Source organism: Pholis gunnellus (assembly GCF_910591455.1).
Source record: "Pholis gunnellus genome assembly, chromosome: 14".
Lineage (NCBI taxonomy): Eukaryota > Metazoa > Chordata > Actinopteri > Perciformes > Pholidae > Pholis > Pholis gunnellus.
The window spans coordinates 3,576,257-3,595,863 of NC_136541.1; the positions used below are offsets into that span (position 1 = coordinate 3,576,257).

Genomic DNA, 19,607 nt, shown 5'->3' on the forward strand with positions numbered 1-19,607 from the left:
GTCTGGATTTTGGGAGCAGTTATCCGCTCTTTCCCTAAAATGATCTCCAATTCTGGTCAACAGTGCAGCGACACGGCCCTGAAACCCGCCATTAGCGAACGCTATACCCTGAATTTAAAGTTGTTATAAATGCATAATGTGTTTAACTCCTATAAGACCAACTCAACAATCATTCAGTCATCTTGAGTCGTCTGATGACGTGAATGTTCACCAGTAAACATGGAGATCCACATCATCTGATGATGAGCACATTCCACATTCTTCTGCTCAACACAAACTCTTGAACTCTAAATCTGACGTCACACGAAACAGAAAACTCTGCATGTGATCAAACATCTGTTCATCTTCCATATATGCATCAAAAGTTGAGGCTCAGGGATTAAAACTTTACATTTAACACTTTTTAAAAGTTTGAAGTTTCCATCAGATTCATGTTTATGTGTGAAATATGTTACATAAAGATTTGTGTCCTAAAACAAGTCATTTGGATTCTTGTAATCAGTTAAACATTTACATGAATACACAGTAATTCACTGATAATTCATTTAGTCTACCAAAACTAAACAAGTAGTGAAATGTATTTGTGTTTTTAAAGAACGTCACATTAAAGCTGCTGACAACAGAGTAGAGTGATGTGTTCATGTTGCTGCTCACTGGTTTCAGTTGCAAAGACCATTTGAACTGTTGCACATGTTAAGTTGTTAGTATTCTAGGTTTCCTCATTTAGTCATGTAATCGTCTGTTTCTTTAAATAAATAGTATTTCTCTTAAAGTCAGACATGAGTTTTCTTAAATGAGTCAAACTGATTTATTTTTCACACTTCACTTTGATACAAAGTGCTTCTTTGTAACAACATGAAGCTTATAAAGTTGAGCGGGATAAGTGGCTCCCCAAAATATAGAGCAGGAGATGAGGTCAGGACAAATGAAGCTTTAGAGAAAGTTGTTGAACACTTTTGGTGAAGCAAACTTTGAAACTCGCCAACGATGTTGATTTAGATGTTTTATTGAAAACAAACAGAATATGACTCTTCAAGCTTAGAGTTTCATCAGTCAGGACTCAAAGGAAACCTGTGGATGAGACCTGTGGGTGATTCACTGACTCACTAAAGACTTTCAGCAAAGTAGATTTAGCAAAACAACAAGAACAACATTTAATCTGTTATAGAAAATAAACATAATTTCACTTAAAGAAATCTTCACAAAGAGTGCTGAGAACTAAATATCTTTGATAAAAGAAGCTCTGGTGATTTCTCTCTTTAAGAGCCATGCAGTGGAAGAGAAACTACAACTAACAAATACATCAATACTAATATTTATCAAACATTTAAACCTCAGAGCAGTTTACATTTTCATGAAGAGAAATATCAGTTCAGGTCAACAAAGATCATCATGAGCAGTGATAGCCTCCATGGCTAAACAGACACAGAAAGGAGCTCCACCTAAAGAAACTCAAACATTTACACAACAAGAATGAGAAGATGTCAAAGTACCGCCCACAATGTTTGATTGACAGCTGAAGAACAATCAGCAATTAAGCGACAATGATGGAGACAAAATGAGTTTCAGGATTAAAACACAAACATTAATTTGCTGTTCCTTAAATCACTTCTGACTATTTTAGTTTACAGAACTCAGCAGTGTTTCCATAAACACCATTAATCCTAAGTCCAGCATAGAGAGGCTGAGTGAATGTGGTCTGGACTCTGTGGAGGAGAGTCATGGTTTCAGAGACGCTGTAGAAAGACAGAATACCTGCTCTGTGATCCAGGTACACTCCTACTCTGGAGGACTGAGGACCAGAGACGGGAGTTTTGATCTTGTTGTACCGAAATGTGAAACTGTTTTTGTCACAACGTAACGCCCAAGATTTGTCATTGTATCCAAATCCACATTCTTTAGAGCTCCCTGTTCTGCTGATATTCTTGTATACGACTGCTACATAAACTTCTCCTCTCCTCTCCACCTCCCAGTAACAACGTCCAGTCAGACTCTCTCTACTCAGGACCTGAAAATATAAAGTGAATCTGTCTGGGTGACTAGAATAAGACTGTTGTTCACTCAATAATGTTGCTTTTCTGTTCCCCTCAGATAATAACAGCAGTGTGTGTGCTGTATTTGGATCCAGTGTGATTTCACTTGAATATCTTAAGAACTCAGCTCTGGTCTTGGGCTCTGCTTGTGAAGGTGACAGTAAAACGTCCACTTCAGTCACTGCCAGTGAGATGTTTGTCCACTTCTCTCTCAGAACGTCCTGTAGTTTATCTCTGACTTCTGACACAGCCGCCGTCACGTCCTCAAAGTAGCTCAGAGGACGGATATCGATGCCGGACGAATCTGTAGGTTCTCTGAGTGGTGACAGTGAGGGGTAGTTGTGTAGAAACTGGTTGTGATCCTCTGTGTGTGAGAGCAGCTTCAGCTCAGCGTCTTTCCTCTTCAGCTCAGAGATCTCCTGCTCCAGCTTCTCCTGAAGCTCTTTGACTCGACTCACTTCACTTTTCTGCTGGGATCTGACCTGCTGCTTCACATCGGAGCTTCTTTTCTCCATGAGACGGATCAGCTCGGTGAAGATCTTCTCGCTGTCCTTCACCGCTTCGTCGGCAGAGCGATTGACGGCCTCCACCTCCTGTTGAAGCAGCTTCACGTCTTTCTCTCTGTCCTGGATTCTCTGCTGGATGTTTAGTCGACTCACCTCCAGCTCTCTCTGCCTCTCAGTCCTTTCTGCTGCAGCTGTGACTGTGTCGTGGCCTTTGTGTTCATCCACAGAGCAGAGGTAACAGATACACTGCTGATCAGTACGGCAGAACATCTTCATCACCTCATCGTGACGAGAGCAGATGTTCTCCTGGAGCTTCTTGGAGGGGTCCACCAGCTTGTGTTTCTCAAAGGCAGGGGATTCATAATGAGGCTGGAGGTGTTTCTCGCAGAAAGAGATAGAGACACATTGCAGACAGGACTTGATGGCTTTCCGTTTCCTCCCAGTGCAGACATCACAGGACACATCTTCAGGTCCAGCATAGCAGTGATCAGCAGGAGCAGCTTGGAGTCCAGTCTTCTTCAGCTCCTCCACTAAATCTGCTAACATGGTGTTTTTCAGCAGGACAGGCCTCGGTGTGAAGGTCTGCCTACACTGAGGGCAGCTGTGGAGTTTCTTCACATCCTCTACATCCCAGAAGCTTTTAATACAGTTCATGCAGTAGCTGTGTCCACAGGGAGTAGTCACCGGATCCTTCAGTAGATCCAGACAGATGGAACAAGAGATGATTTCCCGATCCAGCTGAACTCCTTTCTGCGCCATTTCACCTCTCAGTAACAACGACTGTCAAATAGTTGAACTTTCTCTGAACAGAAACAATCTGTGTGTTCTCTTGCTGCTGTGAATGATGAATCACCTCCCTCATATCACAACATCGTGTTTATAATTCTACTTTAGAGCTTCAGACCTGTGAAGGGGAGGGAACAAGCAAACACCTTGATAAGGTGGAGCTCACTGTGTTTGAGAGCAGGAGACACAGGGAGGAGTTTTCAGGCTCTACTGCATTCCACACGTGTAGCTTCATGTGAGAGGCCGGGTGTGTCATCTGTCAATACAACGTGCAGTAAGAACAGTTATGACACTCAGCCTTCTTATATGCAGTCCATGTGCTCAGCTCATAACAATTAGACTTTCAATGTTATTCACACTGTTCAGAAACGTTAAAGTAAAAACTATCTTTCAATGTTCAGTGTTGTAATCTTGTTTTCTGACTTCCTGGTGAAGAACTGGGGAGAACAAAACAAACACATGAACAACTAGCTGTTATAAAAGGACAGACATGTGATGCTTCCTCCAGCCCTTCTGCTTCATCTGCTTTGGTTGGTGCATGTGCAGCCTCTTTCCAGCCTCCATTCCTGTGTTTACCTCAACAAGTCTCTCTTCCCATGAAGACAACACTGGCTCTACGTCAGCCTCTGAGGCCCAAGCCTGCTGAAATCATACGTAGCTCTATATGAATTGATCAGAAGAAGCAGTGGGGGGATGTCTGCTAACAGGAGTAGAGGTAATGGTTCATATTATTCTATTTACAAAGTGAACACAGAGACTTACAGCGAACCATCCAGGGCCCTGTTTCAGAAAGCAGGTTTAGTGAAAACTCTGAGTCAGTAAAGCTGCTCGTTGGCAGGTTTTCTTGAACAAACCCTGACTTTCTCTCCGTCTCCTCTCTCTCACAGAGTCAGACACACTGATACAGAATCAATGAATGAGGAAATGAAACAAACGTTCACTAGACGTCAGAATTTCGGTTTGTCAGTCTTTTCAACGGTGTGTTTTGACCTCATGTTCAAATACGACACAGAGTCAAATCAGCCTCAGCTTACAATGAATCATCAGCATGTACTTCCTGTTGTTCAGTGAATGGAGCCTGTCAGCTCGATCGCTTCACCACCATGTTGGTTACACCCATCTTTAAAACTGTAGATCTGAAGGGGAGGGAACAAGGAGATATGTGGACAGAGTGGAGCCGGCTGTGTTTGAGAGCAGGAGGAAGAAGGAGGGGTTATCAAGCTGTGGTTCATTCCAGGAAGAGGAGCAGCACTAAGGTGGAACAATACAAGTACAGAGACAAGTCCTTTGTCTGATGTAATGAGGTCATTCACCAGAGCTGTCTCTGTGCTCTGATGCTCTCTAAATCCTGACTGAAAATCCTCAAATAAACTATTGTTTTGTATAAAGTGACACAACTGATTTGCGACAGCTTTCTCGAGGATCTTAGAGAGGAAGTGAAGGTTAGAGATCGGTCTGTAGTTAGCCAACACCTCTGGATCAAGAGTGGGCTTCTTAAGAAGAGGTTTGATTACAGCTACTTTGAAGCACTGCGGTACATGACCTGTTAGTAAAGACAGATGGATCACATCTAGTAAAGAGGTGCTAACTAAAGGTAAAACTTCTTTAAGCAGCCTAGTCGGGATGGGGTCACAGAGACAGGGAGAAGGTTTAGACGTAGAAAGTGTTGATGTGAATTTGTCGATGGGAGAAAAGCATCTAAATATACATCAGAGTCTACAGCTGTTTGTGAGGTTACTCTAGTTGAGGATAGATCGGTACTGGTTGAGGGCAGGAGATCAATAATGTTCTCTCTAATAGTTATAATCTTATCATTAAAGAAGTTGATGAAGTCACTACTACTGAGGTCTATAGGAACACACGGCTCAACAGAGCTGTGACTCTCTGTCAGTCTGGCTACAGTGCTGGAGAGAAACCTGGGGTTGTTCTCATGTTTCTCTATGAATGATGAGTAATAAGCTGCTCTGGCACTACGGAGGGCCTTCTTATATGTTTTAAGACTGTCTCGCCTCACTGGTGGAACCCCAGATCCTTTCAAGTCTTCACAATGTTTGAGAGTTATACCATGGAGCGAACTTCCTTTGTTATATTATAATTATTTTTAGAGGAGCAATAGAGTCTAGTTTCATTCTCAGTGAGCCAGCAGCACTATCGACAAGATGATCAATGTGAGACGGACTAAAGTTATCACAGGAGTCCTCTGTTATATTGAGACCTGGTGTTGAATTAAATACAGATGGAATCACTTCTTTAAATTTAGCTCCAGCACTATCAGATAGACCTCTAGTGGGTAAACCTTTGCCTAATGGCGTACACTCCGGTAGCAAGAATCCCAAAAATATCAGGTAATGGTCCAATAAAAGAGGGTTCTGTGGAAAGACTATTAAATGTTCTATTTTAATGTCATAAGCCAGAACAAGGTCGAGGGTTAAAACACTGAGTGGGTTTCTGTCCACTCATTGTTAGATTAGATTAGCTTCTGTTAATCAGGACTAAGGCTGTCGTTATCAACATCCACATGAATATTAAAGTCACCTACAATCATTACTTTATCTGTTTCAACTTGGGTCTTTGTTTACTTCCTGTCAGGTTAAGTCATTCAAATACACAATAATGTTTACCATTACTGTGAAATGGTCTACAACTCTACATTTGTTTTTCAAAAAGATGAGAACATCTACATTGTCTGGAGTGAGGGTAGACCTTTCTGTGGTGACTGGGATATTACTATTGGGCCTGTCTAGCTTCCACTCTGCTGCTTCTGTCAGCACCTGCGCCAGGTGTGTGTCTGTGTGACTCTCACAGAGGGGGCGTGTCTACAGCACCTGTCTGTGTGACTCTCCCAGAGGGGGCGTGTCTACAGCACCTGTCTGTGTGACTCTCCCAGAGGGGGCGTGTCTACAGCACCTGTCTGTGTGACTCTCCCAGAGGGGGCGTGTCTACAGCACCTGCCTGTGTGACTCTCCCAGAGGGGGCGTGTCTACAGCTCCTCCGTGATGAAGTGAGCGGTCAGTCTTCTCCTCTTCATAGAGGAACGGTCTTCACACTGAAGTGGTCTCGTGAGTGGATTTCGTAGCGTGGCTCAAGCACTTTAACCAGATCTTGAAATCCTTTGTTTTCCACACCGGAGTGTCCCCCGTCGCTGACAGACCGGGATGATGGCGCTTCATATGTGTGGACATGCCCGATATGTTGCCGTTGTCGTGTGTCTTTCTCTTTAAACAACTACATACCGTAACGGTTTTGTCCACCACCCTCATCCCGTCATAAGTTGCAGGGAAGACAAAATGCTCCCAAACTTGCGACTTAAATGACGCCGGGGCTTCTGACGCTCCTCCGTTCCTCCACTCACCAGGACTTTCACCGTGAAATGCTTCTAACCTGCTCCGTTCACGTGAACACACTACTGCTTTATATCTGTTCACTGACACTCTGCATTGATATTCAGATAAAAGTAATATGATTAAATAAAGTCTATGCTGCTTTACAGTGTACAGTGACCGTAAACTACATCTCCCACAATGCATGGCGATATTGTGACCAGTGAAATGATGGCATCCTGCCTCTAGACAGCAGTTTTCCCACTTCACCGTTTAACTTTGTCAGTTTATTTCACACTGTGATGGTGAAGGTAAACCGTGTGTCATTATTCTGTGGTTCACATGTGTGTTGAACCGTGAGGGGGGACAACGACCCGTTACACCAACATTATTCACTCACGTGTGACATGTTGTCTGTGTGCCGACATTAAAACTAACAGGTGGACAGGAGAGGCAACAGCCCGTAAAGAGGTTTTCCAACAAGTGATGAAAAAGATCAACAAATAATCCCAAAATGTCCAAGAAGAGAACAATTGATGCAGAGGGAAGAAAATGTAATGAAAGATGTGAAAGTGAATAAATGTTTGTGCTTTAACGGTCTGTCTTCTGTGTTATGAGGCAGTGTCGCTGATGAAGGACACCAAACACGGAGCCATGTATGCTGAATTTAGCCTCCAAGAAACACATAAAACTGTCCAAGAATTAAAAGACAGACTGCAATCACAGAATATATTTACAAAAGTTACATCCACAAGCGATGCAGCAAAGTGTTTTCAGAGGCTGATTGAAGCAGTGCATGCTAAAGGTGTGTGAGCAGGTGAGCTCCGACCAGGTACAGACTTTTAAAAATGTCAGTTTGTGAAGAAACACCATCGCAGACCGAGTTCAGGAACTAGCAGACGATCTAACAACACAGCGAGCTGAAGAGACGAGCGGTTACTCGTCTTCTTCATTAGCTGGTGATGAAAGCACAGACAACACGGACACATCGTTCATCATCTCTCAGTGTTCATGAGAGGCTGAAGGCGGACTGGACCGTCAGTGAGGAGCTCGTGGATGGAGCTCACGTGCGGGACGACGACGGGGAGGAACACTCGTGATGCAGAGAGGTGACAACAATAGCTTTGAACAAAGTTAATGTAATAACTTGTTTGATGATATTTAGGGCCCGGGCACCGACAACGTCGGGTCCGCGAGGTCCCTATTGTATCTGTAGGAATTATTATTATACCCTATGATGAAAAACCGTTTAAGGGTATCTGACATGTCCCCAACCTCCCCATATTTGGCGAGCATATCGGGACTGCGGGAAATTTTGATATTTTATGGGTCCAATGCTCGAGCATACAAAATTACTCGCTAGCGCCACCTAGATAATGGAAAGGCAAGCCCCAACAGCCCGTATGTCCAAATTACTTAAGATTTTACAGACATGAGCAACTGAATGAATTCTACAAAAAATCCTCTTGGGACCCTAAGCTCCGCCTACCAAAATTTTCCACCATTTAGAATTTTGTAAAAAAAAAAAAAAAATCACTTCTCCTAGACCCTGGGTCTGATTGGTACCAAATTTGCTGTGAATCATTATTGGATATATATCATCAAAAGTTATGAAAAGTTTCTTGATATCTTATTGCATTAAGAATATATAAACCAATGAATTTCATGAGGAGTTGGCCTTCTACAGCAATATATATAACTTCAAAACCATGTGGCTTATCATCACGAAATCTGTAGCATATGTTCACATTGTGTCCTGTAACATACCCTCAAATTTTTATTCCATACAACCACTAGGGGCCAATGCAGTAATACTCTCATTTCTTTGCATTTTTCATAGTTTTCAGGCATTGTACTTTAACGAACTCCTCCCACGGAATTTATACAATCAACTTCAAATTTGGTCTAGATGATCTAAAGACATTAATGATGAAAAGTTACTGAAATGGTGTACTGACATTGAACGACCTTCGTTTTATGTGGCGCCCATGTCAGGCACATTTCGTGCCGTTCGCCATGAAAGAGGAAGTTGTTGTAACTACAAGGTACTTTATTCAATATGCCCTAAACTTGTTTTGCATGATGCTGGTCCAGGCCTGAACACATCTCCATGCCAACATTTTCACAAAGTCATAGCGCCACCTACTGGCACAAGGAAATGACAAGTTTTATACTTTGATGTACTTCGACTAGGAAGTTGCCCAGATCACTCTCAAATATGGTAAGGTATGTCTTGAGACCATGCTCTAAAATTTTAAAGTTACTTTTTTAGTTACTTTACTTTTAAAGTTACTTTTTTAGTTACTTTACTTTTTTAGTTACTTTTAAAGTTACTTTACTTTTAAAGTTACTTTTTTAGTTACTTTACTTTTTTAGTTACTTTTAAAGTTACTTTACTTTTAAAGTAACTTTTTTAGTTACTTTACTTTTAGAGTTACTTCTTTAGTTACTTTACTTTTAAAGTTACTTTTTTAGTTACTTTACGTTTAAAGTTACTTTGGACCGGCCAGAGACGTAACGGAGGAAAAGCACTCGCTCCTCATTGGTGAACTCCTCCAGGCTACCTAATGTTCATCAGGCCTTATCCCGCCTTTCTGTCCTGCTGTAAAACTGTCACCTTACTCTCCTGATATCAAAGCTTTTTTGTACTACTGCACCTGACCTGCATATAGTTTGATTTATTTTAGGTACTGAAGTTGTAAAAGTTCCTTTTAAAAGAAAATGCCTTTTGTAAATAGTAATTACTGCAATTTAAATATTTTCCTTTATTGTTTTTATATTATGCATATAAGAACATGAAAGTGTATTTTATTACAGACGTATTGTTTTTACCTTGTTTTCATCGGTCAGTTTATGTATTGGATGCTTCTGGACTTCCGTGTGTTCAGTGAATTATGTGCAAATGCAGTAAAGAAAAGAATTTAATGATGAAACCCAATTGTGTTTTTTCAGTTTGTTCTACTGGGGTTAAAGTCGAAAAACAGTCAAAAAAGTCATTCAATCAGGAGAGACTTCATTAGAATTTCACAATAATTTATTACACATTGTACAAATGTGAATAGTGCAACGTCTTTGGCGATTGGACTCCATCCTGAAGGAACACAATCGATGTTGATGAAGGGAGTTGCTGCGGAGTTATAAACAGCATAGTATAGGATGTCGAAAAAAGTCATGAAAAAGTCAGTGTACCATGTCGAAAAGTCATAACTTTACTTAAGTTACTTTATTTTTAAAGTTGCTTTTTTAGTTACTTTACTTTTAAAGTTACTTTTTTAGTTACTTTACTTTTTTAGTTACTTTTAAAGTTACTTTACTTTTAAAGTTACTTTTTTAGTTACTTTACTTTTAAAGTTACTTTTGTAGTTACTTTACTTTTTTAGTTACTTTTAAAGTTACTTTACTTTTAAAGTTACTTTTTTATTTACTTTACTTTTAAAGTTACTTTTTTAGTTACTTTACTTTTTTAGTTACTTTTAAAGTTACTTTACTTTTAAAGTTACTTTTTTAGAGTTACTTTTTTAGTTACTTTTTTAGTTACTTTACTTTTAAAGTTACTTTACTTTTAAAGTTACTTTTTTAGTTACTTTACTTTTAGAGTTACTTTTTTAGTTACTTTACTTTTAAAGTTACTTTTTTAGTTACTTTACTTTTTTAGTTACTTTACTTTTAAAGTTACTTTTTTAGTTACTTTACTTTTTTAGTTACTTTTAAAGTTACTTTACTTTTTTAGTTACTTTTTTAGTTACTTTACTTTTAAAGTTACTTTTTTAGTTACTTTACTTTTAGAGTTACTTCTTTAGTTACTTTACTTTTAAAGTTACTTTTTTAGTTACTTTACTTTTAAAGTTACTTTACTTTTAAAGTTACTTTTTTAGTTACTTTATTTTTATTTGAAAAACTTTTATTCCGTATCCCTCTAGTGTTGATTCAGAGTAAGCACTGCATTAATTACAACACCTTGCACATTTGGAAAACCAAAACTACACATATCTTTAATTTCAACCAACATATAAACAGTACACTACACTGCCTTACAGGTTTGGCGAATAGAAGTCTGTGTTCAGTGCATAATGTGCATGGCATGGGAGATGCCCTCGTCAACAGGCTCGTTATTTCCGTTAGCGATGACCTCACCCGATCAACCTTGATAATTTGGAACTTCTGCGTGATATCAGCTGGGTTGGAAGGCAACCTGGACCGGCCAGAGACGAAACGGAGGAAAAGCACTCGCTCCTCATTGGTGAACTCCTCCAGGCTACCTAATGTTCATCAGGCCTTATCCCGCCTTTCTGTCCTGCTGTAAAACTGTCACCTTACTCTCCTGATATCAAAGCCTTTTTGTACTACTGCACCTGACCTGCATATAGTTTGATTTATTTATAGGTACTGAAGTTGTAAAAGTTCCTTTTAAAAGAAAATGCCTTTTGTAAATAGTAATTACTGCAATTTAAATATTTTCCTTTATTGTTTTTATATTATGCATATAAGAACATGAAAGTGTATTTTATTACAGACGTATTGTTTTTACCTTGTTTTCATCGGTCAGTTTATGTATTGGATGCTTCTGGACTTCCGTGTGTTCAGTGAATTATGTGCAAATGCAGTAAAGAAAAGAATTTAATGATGAAACCCAATTGTGTTTTTTCAGTTTGTTCTACTGGGGTTAAAGTCGAAAAACAGTCAAAAAAGTCATTCAATCAGGAGAGACTTCATTAGAATTTCACAATAATTTATTACACATTGTACAAATGTGAATAGTGCAACGTCTTTGGCGATTGGACTCCATCCTGAAGGAACACAATCGATGTTGATGAAGGGAGTTGCTGCGGAGTTATAAACAGCATAGTATAGGATGTCGAAAAAAGTCATGAAAAAGTCAGTGTACCATGTCGAAAAGTCATAACTTTACTTAAGTTACTTTATTTTTAAAGTTGCTTTTTTAGTTACTTTACTTTTAAAGTTACTTTTTTAGTTACTTTACTTTTTTAGTTACTTTTAAAGTTACTTTACTTTTAAAGTTACTTTTTTAGTTACTTTACTTTTAAAGTTACTTTTGTAGTTACTTTACTTTTTTTGTTACTTTTAAAGTTACTTTACTTTTAAAGTTACTTTTTTAGTTACTTTACTTTTAAAGTTACTTTTTTAGTTACTTTACTTTTTTAGTTACTTTTAAAGTTACTTTACTTTTAAAGTTACTTTTTTAGAGTTACTTTTTTAGTTACTTTTTTAGTTACTTTACTTTTAAAGTTACTTTACTTTTAAAGTTACTTTTTTAGTTACTTTACTTTTAGAGTTACTTTTTTAGTTACTTTACTTTTAAAGTTACTTTTTTAGTTACTTTACTTTTTTAGTTACTTTACTTTTAAAGTTACTTTTTTAGTTACTTTACTTTTTTAGTTACTTTTTTAGTTACTTTACTTTTAAAGTTACTTTTTTAGTTACTTTACTTTTAGAGTTACTTCTTTAGTTACTTTACTTTTAAAGTTACTTTTTTAGTTACTTTACTTTTAAAGTTACTTTACTTTTAAAGTTACTTTTTTAGTTACTTTATTTTTATTTGAAAAACTTTTATTCCGTATCCCTCTAGTGTTGATTCAGAGTAAGCACTGCATTAATTACAACACCTTGCACATTTGGAAAACCAAAACTACACATATCTTTAATTTCAACCAACATATAAACAGTACACTACACTGCCTTACAGGTTTGGCGAATAGAAGTCTGTGTTCAGTGCATAATGTGCATGGCATGGGAGATGCCCTCGTCAACAGGCTCGTTATTTCTGTTAGCGATGACCTCACCCTATCAACCTTGATAATTTGGAACTTCTGCGTGATATCAGCTGGGTTGGAAGGCAACCTGGACCGGCCAGAGACGAAACGGAGGAAAAGCACTCGCTCCTCATTGGTGAACTCCTCCAGGCTACCTAATGTTCATCAGGCCTTATCCCGCCTTTCTGTCCTGCTGTAAAACTGTCACCTTACTCTCCTGATATCAAAGCCTTTTTGTACTACTGCACCTGACCTGCATATAGTTTGATTTATTTATAGGTACTGAAGTTGTAAAAGTTCCTTTTAAAAGAAAATGCCTTTTGTAAATAGTAATTACTGCAATTTAAATATTTTCCTTTATTGTTTTTATATTATGCATATAAGAACATGAAAGTGTATTTTATTACAGACGTATTGTTTTTACCTTGTTTTCATCGGTCAGTTTATGTATTGGATGCTTCTGGACTTCCGTGTGTTCAGTGAATTATGTGCAAATGCAGTAAAGAAAAGAATTTAATGATGAAACCCAATTGTGTTTTTTCAGTTTGTTCTACTGGGGTTAAAGTCGAAAAACAGTCAAAAAAGTAATTCAATCAGGAGAGACTTCATTAGAATTTCACAATAATTTATTACGCATTGTACAAATGTGAATAGTGCAACGTCTTTGGCGATTGGACTCCATCCTGAAGGAAGACAATCGATGTTGATGAAGGGAGTTGCTGCGGAGTTATAAACAGCATAGTATAGGATGTTGAAAAAAGTCATGAAAAAGTCAGTGTACCATGTCGAAAAGTCATAACTTTACTTAAGTTACTTTATTTTTAAAGTTGCTTTTTTAGTTACTTTACTTTTAAAGTTACTTTTTTAGTTACTTTACTTTTTTAGTTACTTTTAAAGTTACTTTACTTTTAAAGTTACTTTTTTAGTTACTTTACTTTTAAAGTTACTTTTTTAGTTACTTTACTTTTTTAGTTACTTTACTTTTAAAGTTACTTTTTTAGTTACTTTACATTTAAAGTTACTTTTTTAGTTACTTTACTTTTTTAGTTACTTTTAAAGTTACTTTACTTTTAAAGTTACTTTTTTAGTTACTTTACTTTTAAAGTTACTTTACTTTTTTAGTTACTTTTTTAGTTACTTTACTTTTAAAGTTACTTTTTTAGTTACTTTACTTTTAAAGTTACTTTTTTAGTTACTTTATTTTTATTTGAAAAACTCTTATTCCGTATCCCTGTAGTGTTGATTCAGAGTAAGCACTGCATTAATTACAACACCTTGCACATTTGGAAAACCAAAACTACACATATCTTTAATTTCAACCAACATATAAACAGTACAGTACACTACCTTACAGGTTTGGCGAATAGAAGTCTGTGTTCAGTGCATAATGTGCATGGCATGGGAGAAGATACATTCATCACCAGGTTGACCACAGCTGGCCGCTTCACTCCTGTGTCGGAGCTGTCTCCTGCGTCGGTGTTGTGGGTCAGCATGTAGTTGTCGATGGAGGGGCAGTTGTGGGTGGAGTAACGCAGACGCTCAGCGAAGATGACCTGGCTCGTGTAAGGGGCAGGCGAAACAGGAAGAAGCAGGTCTGTGCAGTAGGGAGGCCGTTGACGGGCTGTAGGACATGATAGGGGGAAAAAGTTTAGTAGTTTGTACTATTGATATGTTTGCCCTCGTCAACAGGCTCGTTATTTCCGTTAGAGATGACCTCACCCTATCAACCTTGATGATTTGGAACTTCTGCGTGATATCAGCTGGGTTGGAAGGCAACCTGGACCGGCCAGAGACGAAACGGAGGAAAAGCACTCGCTCCTCATTGGTGAACTCCTCCAGGCTACCTAATGTTCATCAGGCCTTATCCCGCCTTTCGATCCTGCTGTAAAACTGTCACCTTACTCTCCTGATATCAAAGCCTTTTTGTACTACTGCACCTGACCTGCATATAGTTTGATTTATTTTAGGTACTGAAGTTGTAAAAGTTCCTTTTAAAAGAAAATGCCTTTTGTAAATAGTAATTACTGCAATTTAAATATTTTCCTTTATTGTTTTTATATTATGCATATAAGAACATGAAAGTGTATTTTATTACAGATGTATTGTTTTTACCTTGTTTTCATCGGTCAGTTTATGTATTGGATGCTTCTGGACTTCCGTGTGTTCAGTGAATTATGTGCAAATGCAGTAAAGAAAAGAATTTAATGATGAAACCCAATTGTGTTTTTTCAGTTTGTTCTACTGGGGTTAAAGTCGAAAAACAGTCAAAACAGTCATTCAATCAGGAGAGACTTCATTAGAATTTCACAATAATTTATTACGCATTGTACAAATGTGAATAGTGCAACGTCTTTGGCGATTGGACTCCATCCTGAAGGAAGACAATCGATGTTGATGAAGGGAGTTGCTGCGGAGTTATAAACAGCATAGTATAGGATGTTGAAAAAAGTCATGAAAAAGTCAGTGTACCATGTCGAAAAGTCATAACTTTACTTAAGTTACTTTATTTTTAAAGTTGCTTTTTTAGTTACTTTACTTTTAAAGTTACTTTTTTAGTTACTTTACTTTTTTGGTTACTTTTAAAGTTACTTTACTTTTAAAGTTACTTTACTTTTAAAGTTACTTTTTTAGTTACTTTACTTTTAAAGTTACTTTTTTAGTTACTTTACTTTTTTAGTTACTTTACTTTTAAAGTTACTTTTTTAGTTACTTTACATTTAAAGTTACTTTTTTAGTTCCTTTACTTTTTTAGTTACTTTTAAAGTTACTTTACTTTTAAAGTTACTTTTTTAGTTACTTTACTTTTTTAGTTACTTTTTTAGTTACTTTACTTTTAAAGTTACTTTTTTAGTTACTTTACTTTTAAAGTTACTTTTTTAGTTACTTTACTTTTTTAGTTACTTTACTTTTAAAGTTACTTTTTTAGTTACTTTACATTTAAAGTTACTTTTTTAGTTAATTTACTTTTTTAGTTACTTTTAAAGTTACTTTACTTTTAAAGTTACTTTTTTAGTTACTTTACTTTTAAAGTTACTTTTTTAGTTACTTTACTTTTTTAGTTTCTTTTTTAGTTACTTTACTTTTAAAGTTACTTTTTTAGTGACTTTACTTTTAAAGTTACTTTTTTAGTTACTTTATTTTTATTTGAAAAACTCTTATTCCGTATCCCTGTAGTGTTGATTCAGAGTAAGCACTGCATTAATTACAACACCTTGCACATTTGGAAAACCAAAACTACATATATCTTTAATTTCAACCAACATATAAACAGTACAGTACACTACCTTACAGGTTTGGCGAATAGAAGTCTGTGTTCAGTGCATAATGTGCATGGCATGGGAGAAGATACATTCATCACCAGGTTGACCACAGCTGGCCGCTTCACTCCTCTGTGTCGGAGCTGTCTGCTGCGTCGGTGTTGTGGGTCAGCATGTAGTTGTCGATGGAGGGGCAGTTGTGGATGGAGTAACGCAGACGCTCAGCGAGGATGACCTGGCTCGTGTAAGGGGGCAGGCGAAACAGGAAGAAGCAGGTCTGTGCAGTAGGGAGGCCGTTGACGGGCTGTAGGACATGATAGGGGGAAAAAGTTTAGTAGTTTGTACTATTGATGTTTGCCCTCGTCAACAGGCTCGTTATTTCCGTTAGCGATGACCTCACCCTATCAACCTTGATGATTTGGAACTTCTGCGTGATATCAGCTGGGTTGGAAGGCAACCTGGACCGGCCAGAGACGAAACGGAGGAAAAGCACTCGCTCCTCATTGGTGAACTCCTCCAGGCTACCTAATGTTCATCAGGCCTTTCTGTCCTGCTGTAAAACTGTCACCTTACTCTCCTGATATCAAAGCCTTTTTGTACTACTGCACCTGACCTGCATATAGTTTGATTTATTTTAGGTACTGAAGTTGTAAAAGTTCCTTTTAAAAGAAAATGCCTTTTGTAAATAGTAATTACTGCAATTTAAATATTTTCCTTTATTGTTTTTATATTATGCATATAAGAACATGAAAGTGTATTTTATTACAGACGTATTGTTTTTACCTTGTTTTCATCGGTCAGTTTATGTATTGGATGCTTCTGGACTTCCGTGTGTTCAGTGAATTATGTGCAAATGCAGTAAAGAAAAGAATTTAATGATGAAACCCAATTGTGTTTTTTCAGTTTGTTCTACTGGGGTTAAAGTCGAAAAACAGTCAAAAAAGTAATTCAATCAGGAGAGACTTCATTAGAATTTCACAATAATTTATTACGCATTGTACAAATGTGAATAGTGCAACGTCTTTGGCGATTGGACTCCATCCTGAAGGAAGACAATCGATGTTGATGAAGGGAGTTGCTGCGGAGTTATAAACAGCATAGTATAGGATGTTGAAAAAAGTCATGAAAAAGTCAGTGTACCATGTCGAAAAGTCATAACTTTACTTAAGTTACTTTATTTTTAAAGTTGCTTTTTTAGTTACTTTACTTTTAAAGTTACTTTTTTAGTTACTTTACTTTTTTAGTTACTTTTAAAGTTACTTTACTTTTAAAGTTACTTTTTTAGTTACTTTACTTTTAAAGTTACTTTTTTAGTTACTTTACTTTTTTAGTTACTTTACTTTTAAAGTTACTTTTTTAGTTACTTTACATTTAAAGTTACTTTTTTAGTTACTTTACTTTTTTAGTTACTTTTAAAGTTACTTTACTTTTAAAGTTACTTTTTTAGTTACTTTACTTTTAAAGTTACTTTTTTAGTTACTTTACTTTTTTAGTTACTTTACTTTTAAAGTTACTTTTTTAGTTACTTTACTTTTAAAGTTACTTTTTTAGTTACTTTATTTTTATTTGAAAAACTCTTATTCCGTATCCCTGTAGTGTTGATTCAGAGTAAGCACTGCATTAATTACAACACCTTGCACATTTGGAAAACCAAAACTACATATATCTTTAATTTCAACCAACATATAAACAGTACAGTACACTACCTTACAGGTTTGGCGAATAGAAGTCTGTGTTCAGTGCATAATGTGCATGGCATGGGAGAAGATACATTCATCACCAGGTTGACCACAGCTGGCCGCTTCACTCCTCTGTGTCGGAGCTGTCTGCTGCGTCGGTGTTGTGGGTCAGCATGTAGTTGTCGATGGAGGGGCAGTTGTGGATGGAGTAACGCAGACGCTCAGCGAGGATGACCTGGCTCGTGTAAGGGGGCAGGCGAAACAGGAAGAAGCAGGTCTGTGCAGTAGGGAGGCCGTTGACGGGCTGTAGGACATGATAGGGGGAAAAAGTTTAGTAGTTTGTACTATTGATATGTTTGCCCTCGTCAACAGGCTCGTTATTTCCGTTAGCGATGACCTCACCCTATCAACCTTGATGATTTGGAACTTCTGCGTGATATCAGCTGGGTTGGAAGGCAACCTGGACCGGCCAGAGACGAAACGGAGGAAAAGCACTCGCTCCTCATTGGTGAACTCCTCCAGGCTACCTAATGTTCATCAGGCCTTTCTGTCCTGCTGTAAAACTGTCACCTTACTCTCCTGATATCAAAGCCTTTTTGTACTACTGCACCTGACCTGCATATAGTTTGATTTATTTTAGGTACTGAAGTTGTAAAAGTTCCTTTTAAAAGAAAATGCCTTTTGTAAATAGTAATTACTGCAATTTAAATATTTTCCTTTATTGTTTTTATATTATGCATATAAGAACATGAAAGTGTATTTTATTACAGACGTATTGTTTTTACCTTGTTTTCATCGGTCAGTTTATGTATTGGATGCTTCTGGACTTCCGTGTGTTCAGTGAATTATGTGCAAATGCAGTAAAGAAAAGAATTTAATGATGAAACCCAATTGTGTTTTTTCAGTTTGTTCTACTGGGGTTAAAGTCGAAAAACAGTCAAAAAAGTCATTCAATCAGGAGAGACTTCATTAGAATTTCACAATAATTTATTACGCATTGTACAAATGTGAATAGTGCAACGTCTTTGGCGATTGGACTCCATCCTGAAGGAAGACAATCGATGTTGATGAAGGGAGTTGCTGCGGAGTTATAAACAGCATAGTATAGGATGTTGAAAAAAGTCATGAAAAAGTCAGTGTACCATGTCGAAAAGTCATAACTTTACTTAAGTTACTTTATTTTTAAAGTTGCTTTTTTAGTTACTTTACTTTTAAAGTTACTTTTTTAGTTACTTTACTTTTTTAGTTACTTTTAAAGTTACTTTACTTTTAAAGTTACTTTTTTAGTTACTTTACTTTTAAAGTTACTTTTTTAGTTACTTTACTTTTTTAGTTACTTTACTTTTAAAGTTACTTTTTTAGTTACTTTACATTTAAAGTTACTTTTTTAGTTACTTTACTTTTTTAGTTACTTTTAAAGTTACTTTACTTTTAAAGTTACTTTTTTAGTTACTTTACTTTTAAAGTTACTTTTTTAGTTACTTTACTTTTAAAGTTACTTTTTTAGTTACTTTATTTTTATTTGAAAAACTCTTATTCCGTATCCCTGTAGTGTTGATTCAGAGTAAGCACTGCATTAATTACAACACCTTGCACATTTGGAAAACCAAAACTACATATATCTTTAATTTCAACCAACATATAAACAGTACAGTACACTACCTTACAGGTTTGGCGAATAGAAGTCTGTGTTCAGTGCATAATGTGCATGGCATGGGAGAAGATACATTCATCACCAGGTTGACCACAGCTGGCCGCTTCACTCCTCTGTGTCGGAGCTGTCTGCTGCGTCGGTGTTGTGGGTCAGCATGTAGTTGTCGATGGAGGGGCAGTTGTGGATGGAGTAACGCAGACGCTCAGCGAGGATGACCTGGCTCGTGTAAGGGGGCAGGCGAAACAGGAAGAAGCAGGTCTGTGCAGTAGGGAGGCCGTTGACGGGCTGTAGGACATGATAGGGGGAAAAAGTTTAGTAGTTTGTACTATTGATATGTTTGCCCTCGTCAACAGGCTCGTTATTTCCGTTAGCGATGACCTCACCCTATCAACCTTGATGATTTGGAACTTCTGCGTGATATCAGCTGGGTTGGAAGGCAACCTGGACCGGCCAGAGACGAAACGGAGGAAAAGCACTCGCTCCTCATTGGTGAACTCCTCCAGGCTACCTAATGTTCATCAGGCCTTTCTGTCCTGCTGTAAAACTGTCACCTTACTCTCCTGATATCAAAGCCTTTTTGTACTACTGCACCTGACCTGCA

General features: G+C 37.4%; 1 protein-coding gene across 1 annotated transcript; it reads right to left on the minus strand.

Moving 5' to 3' along the window:
• Positions 1–937: 937 nt before the first annotated feature.
• On the minus strand, positions 938–3,387 carry LOC306706216 (tripartite motif-containing protein 16-like). Its single transcript, XM_079173195.1, has one exon. It carries the CDS (start codon positions 3,296–3,298, stop codon positions 1,616–1,618), a length of 1,683 nt encoding a protein of 560 aa, XP_079029321.1. The 5' UTR covers positions 3,299–3,387; the 3' UTR covers positions 938–1,615.
• Positions 3,388–19,607: the final 16,220 nt, after the last annotated feature.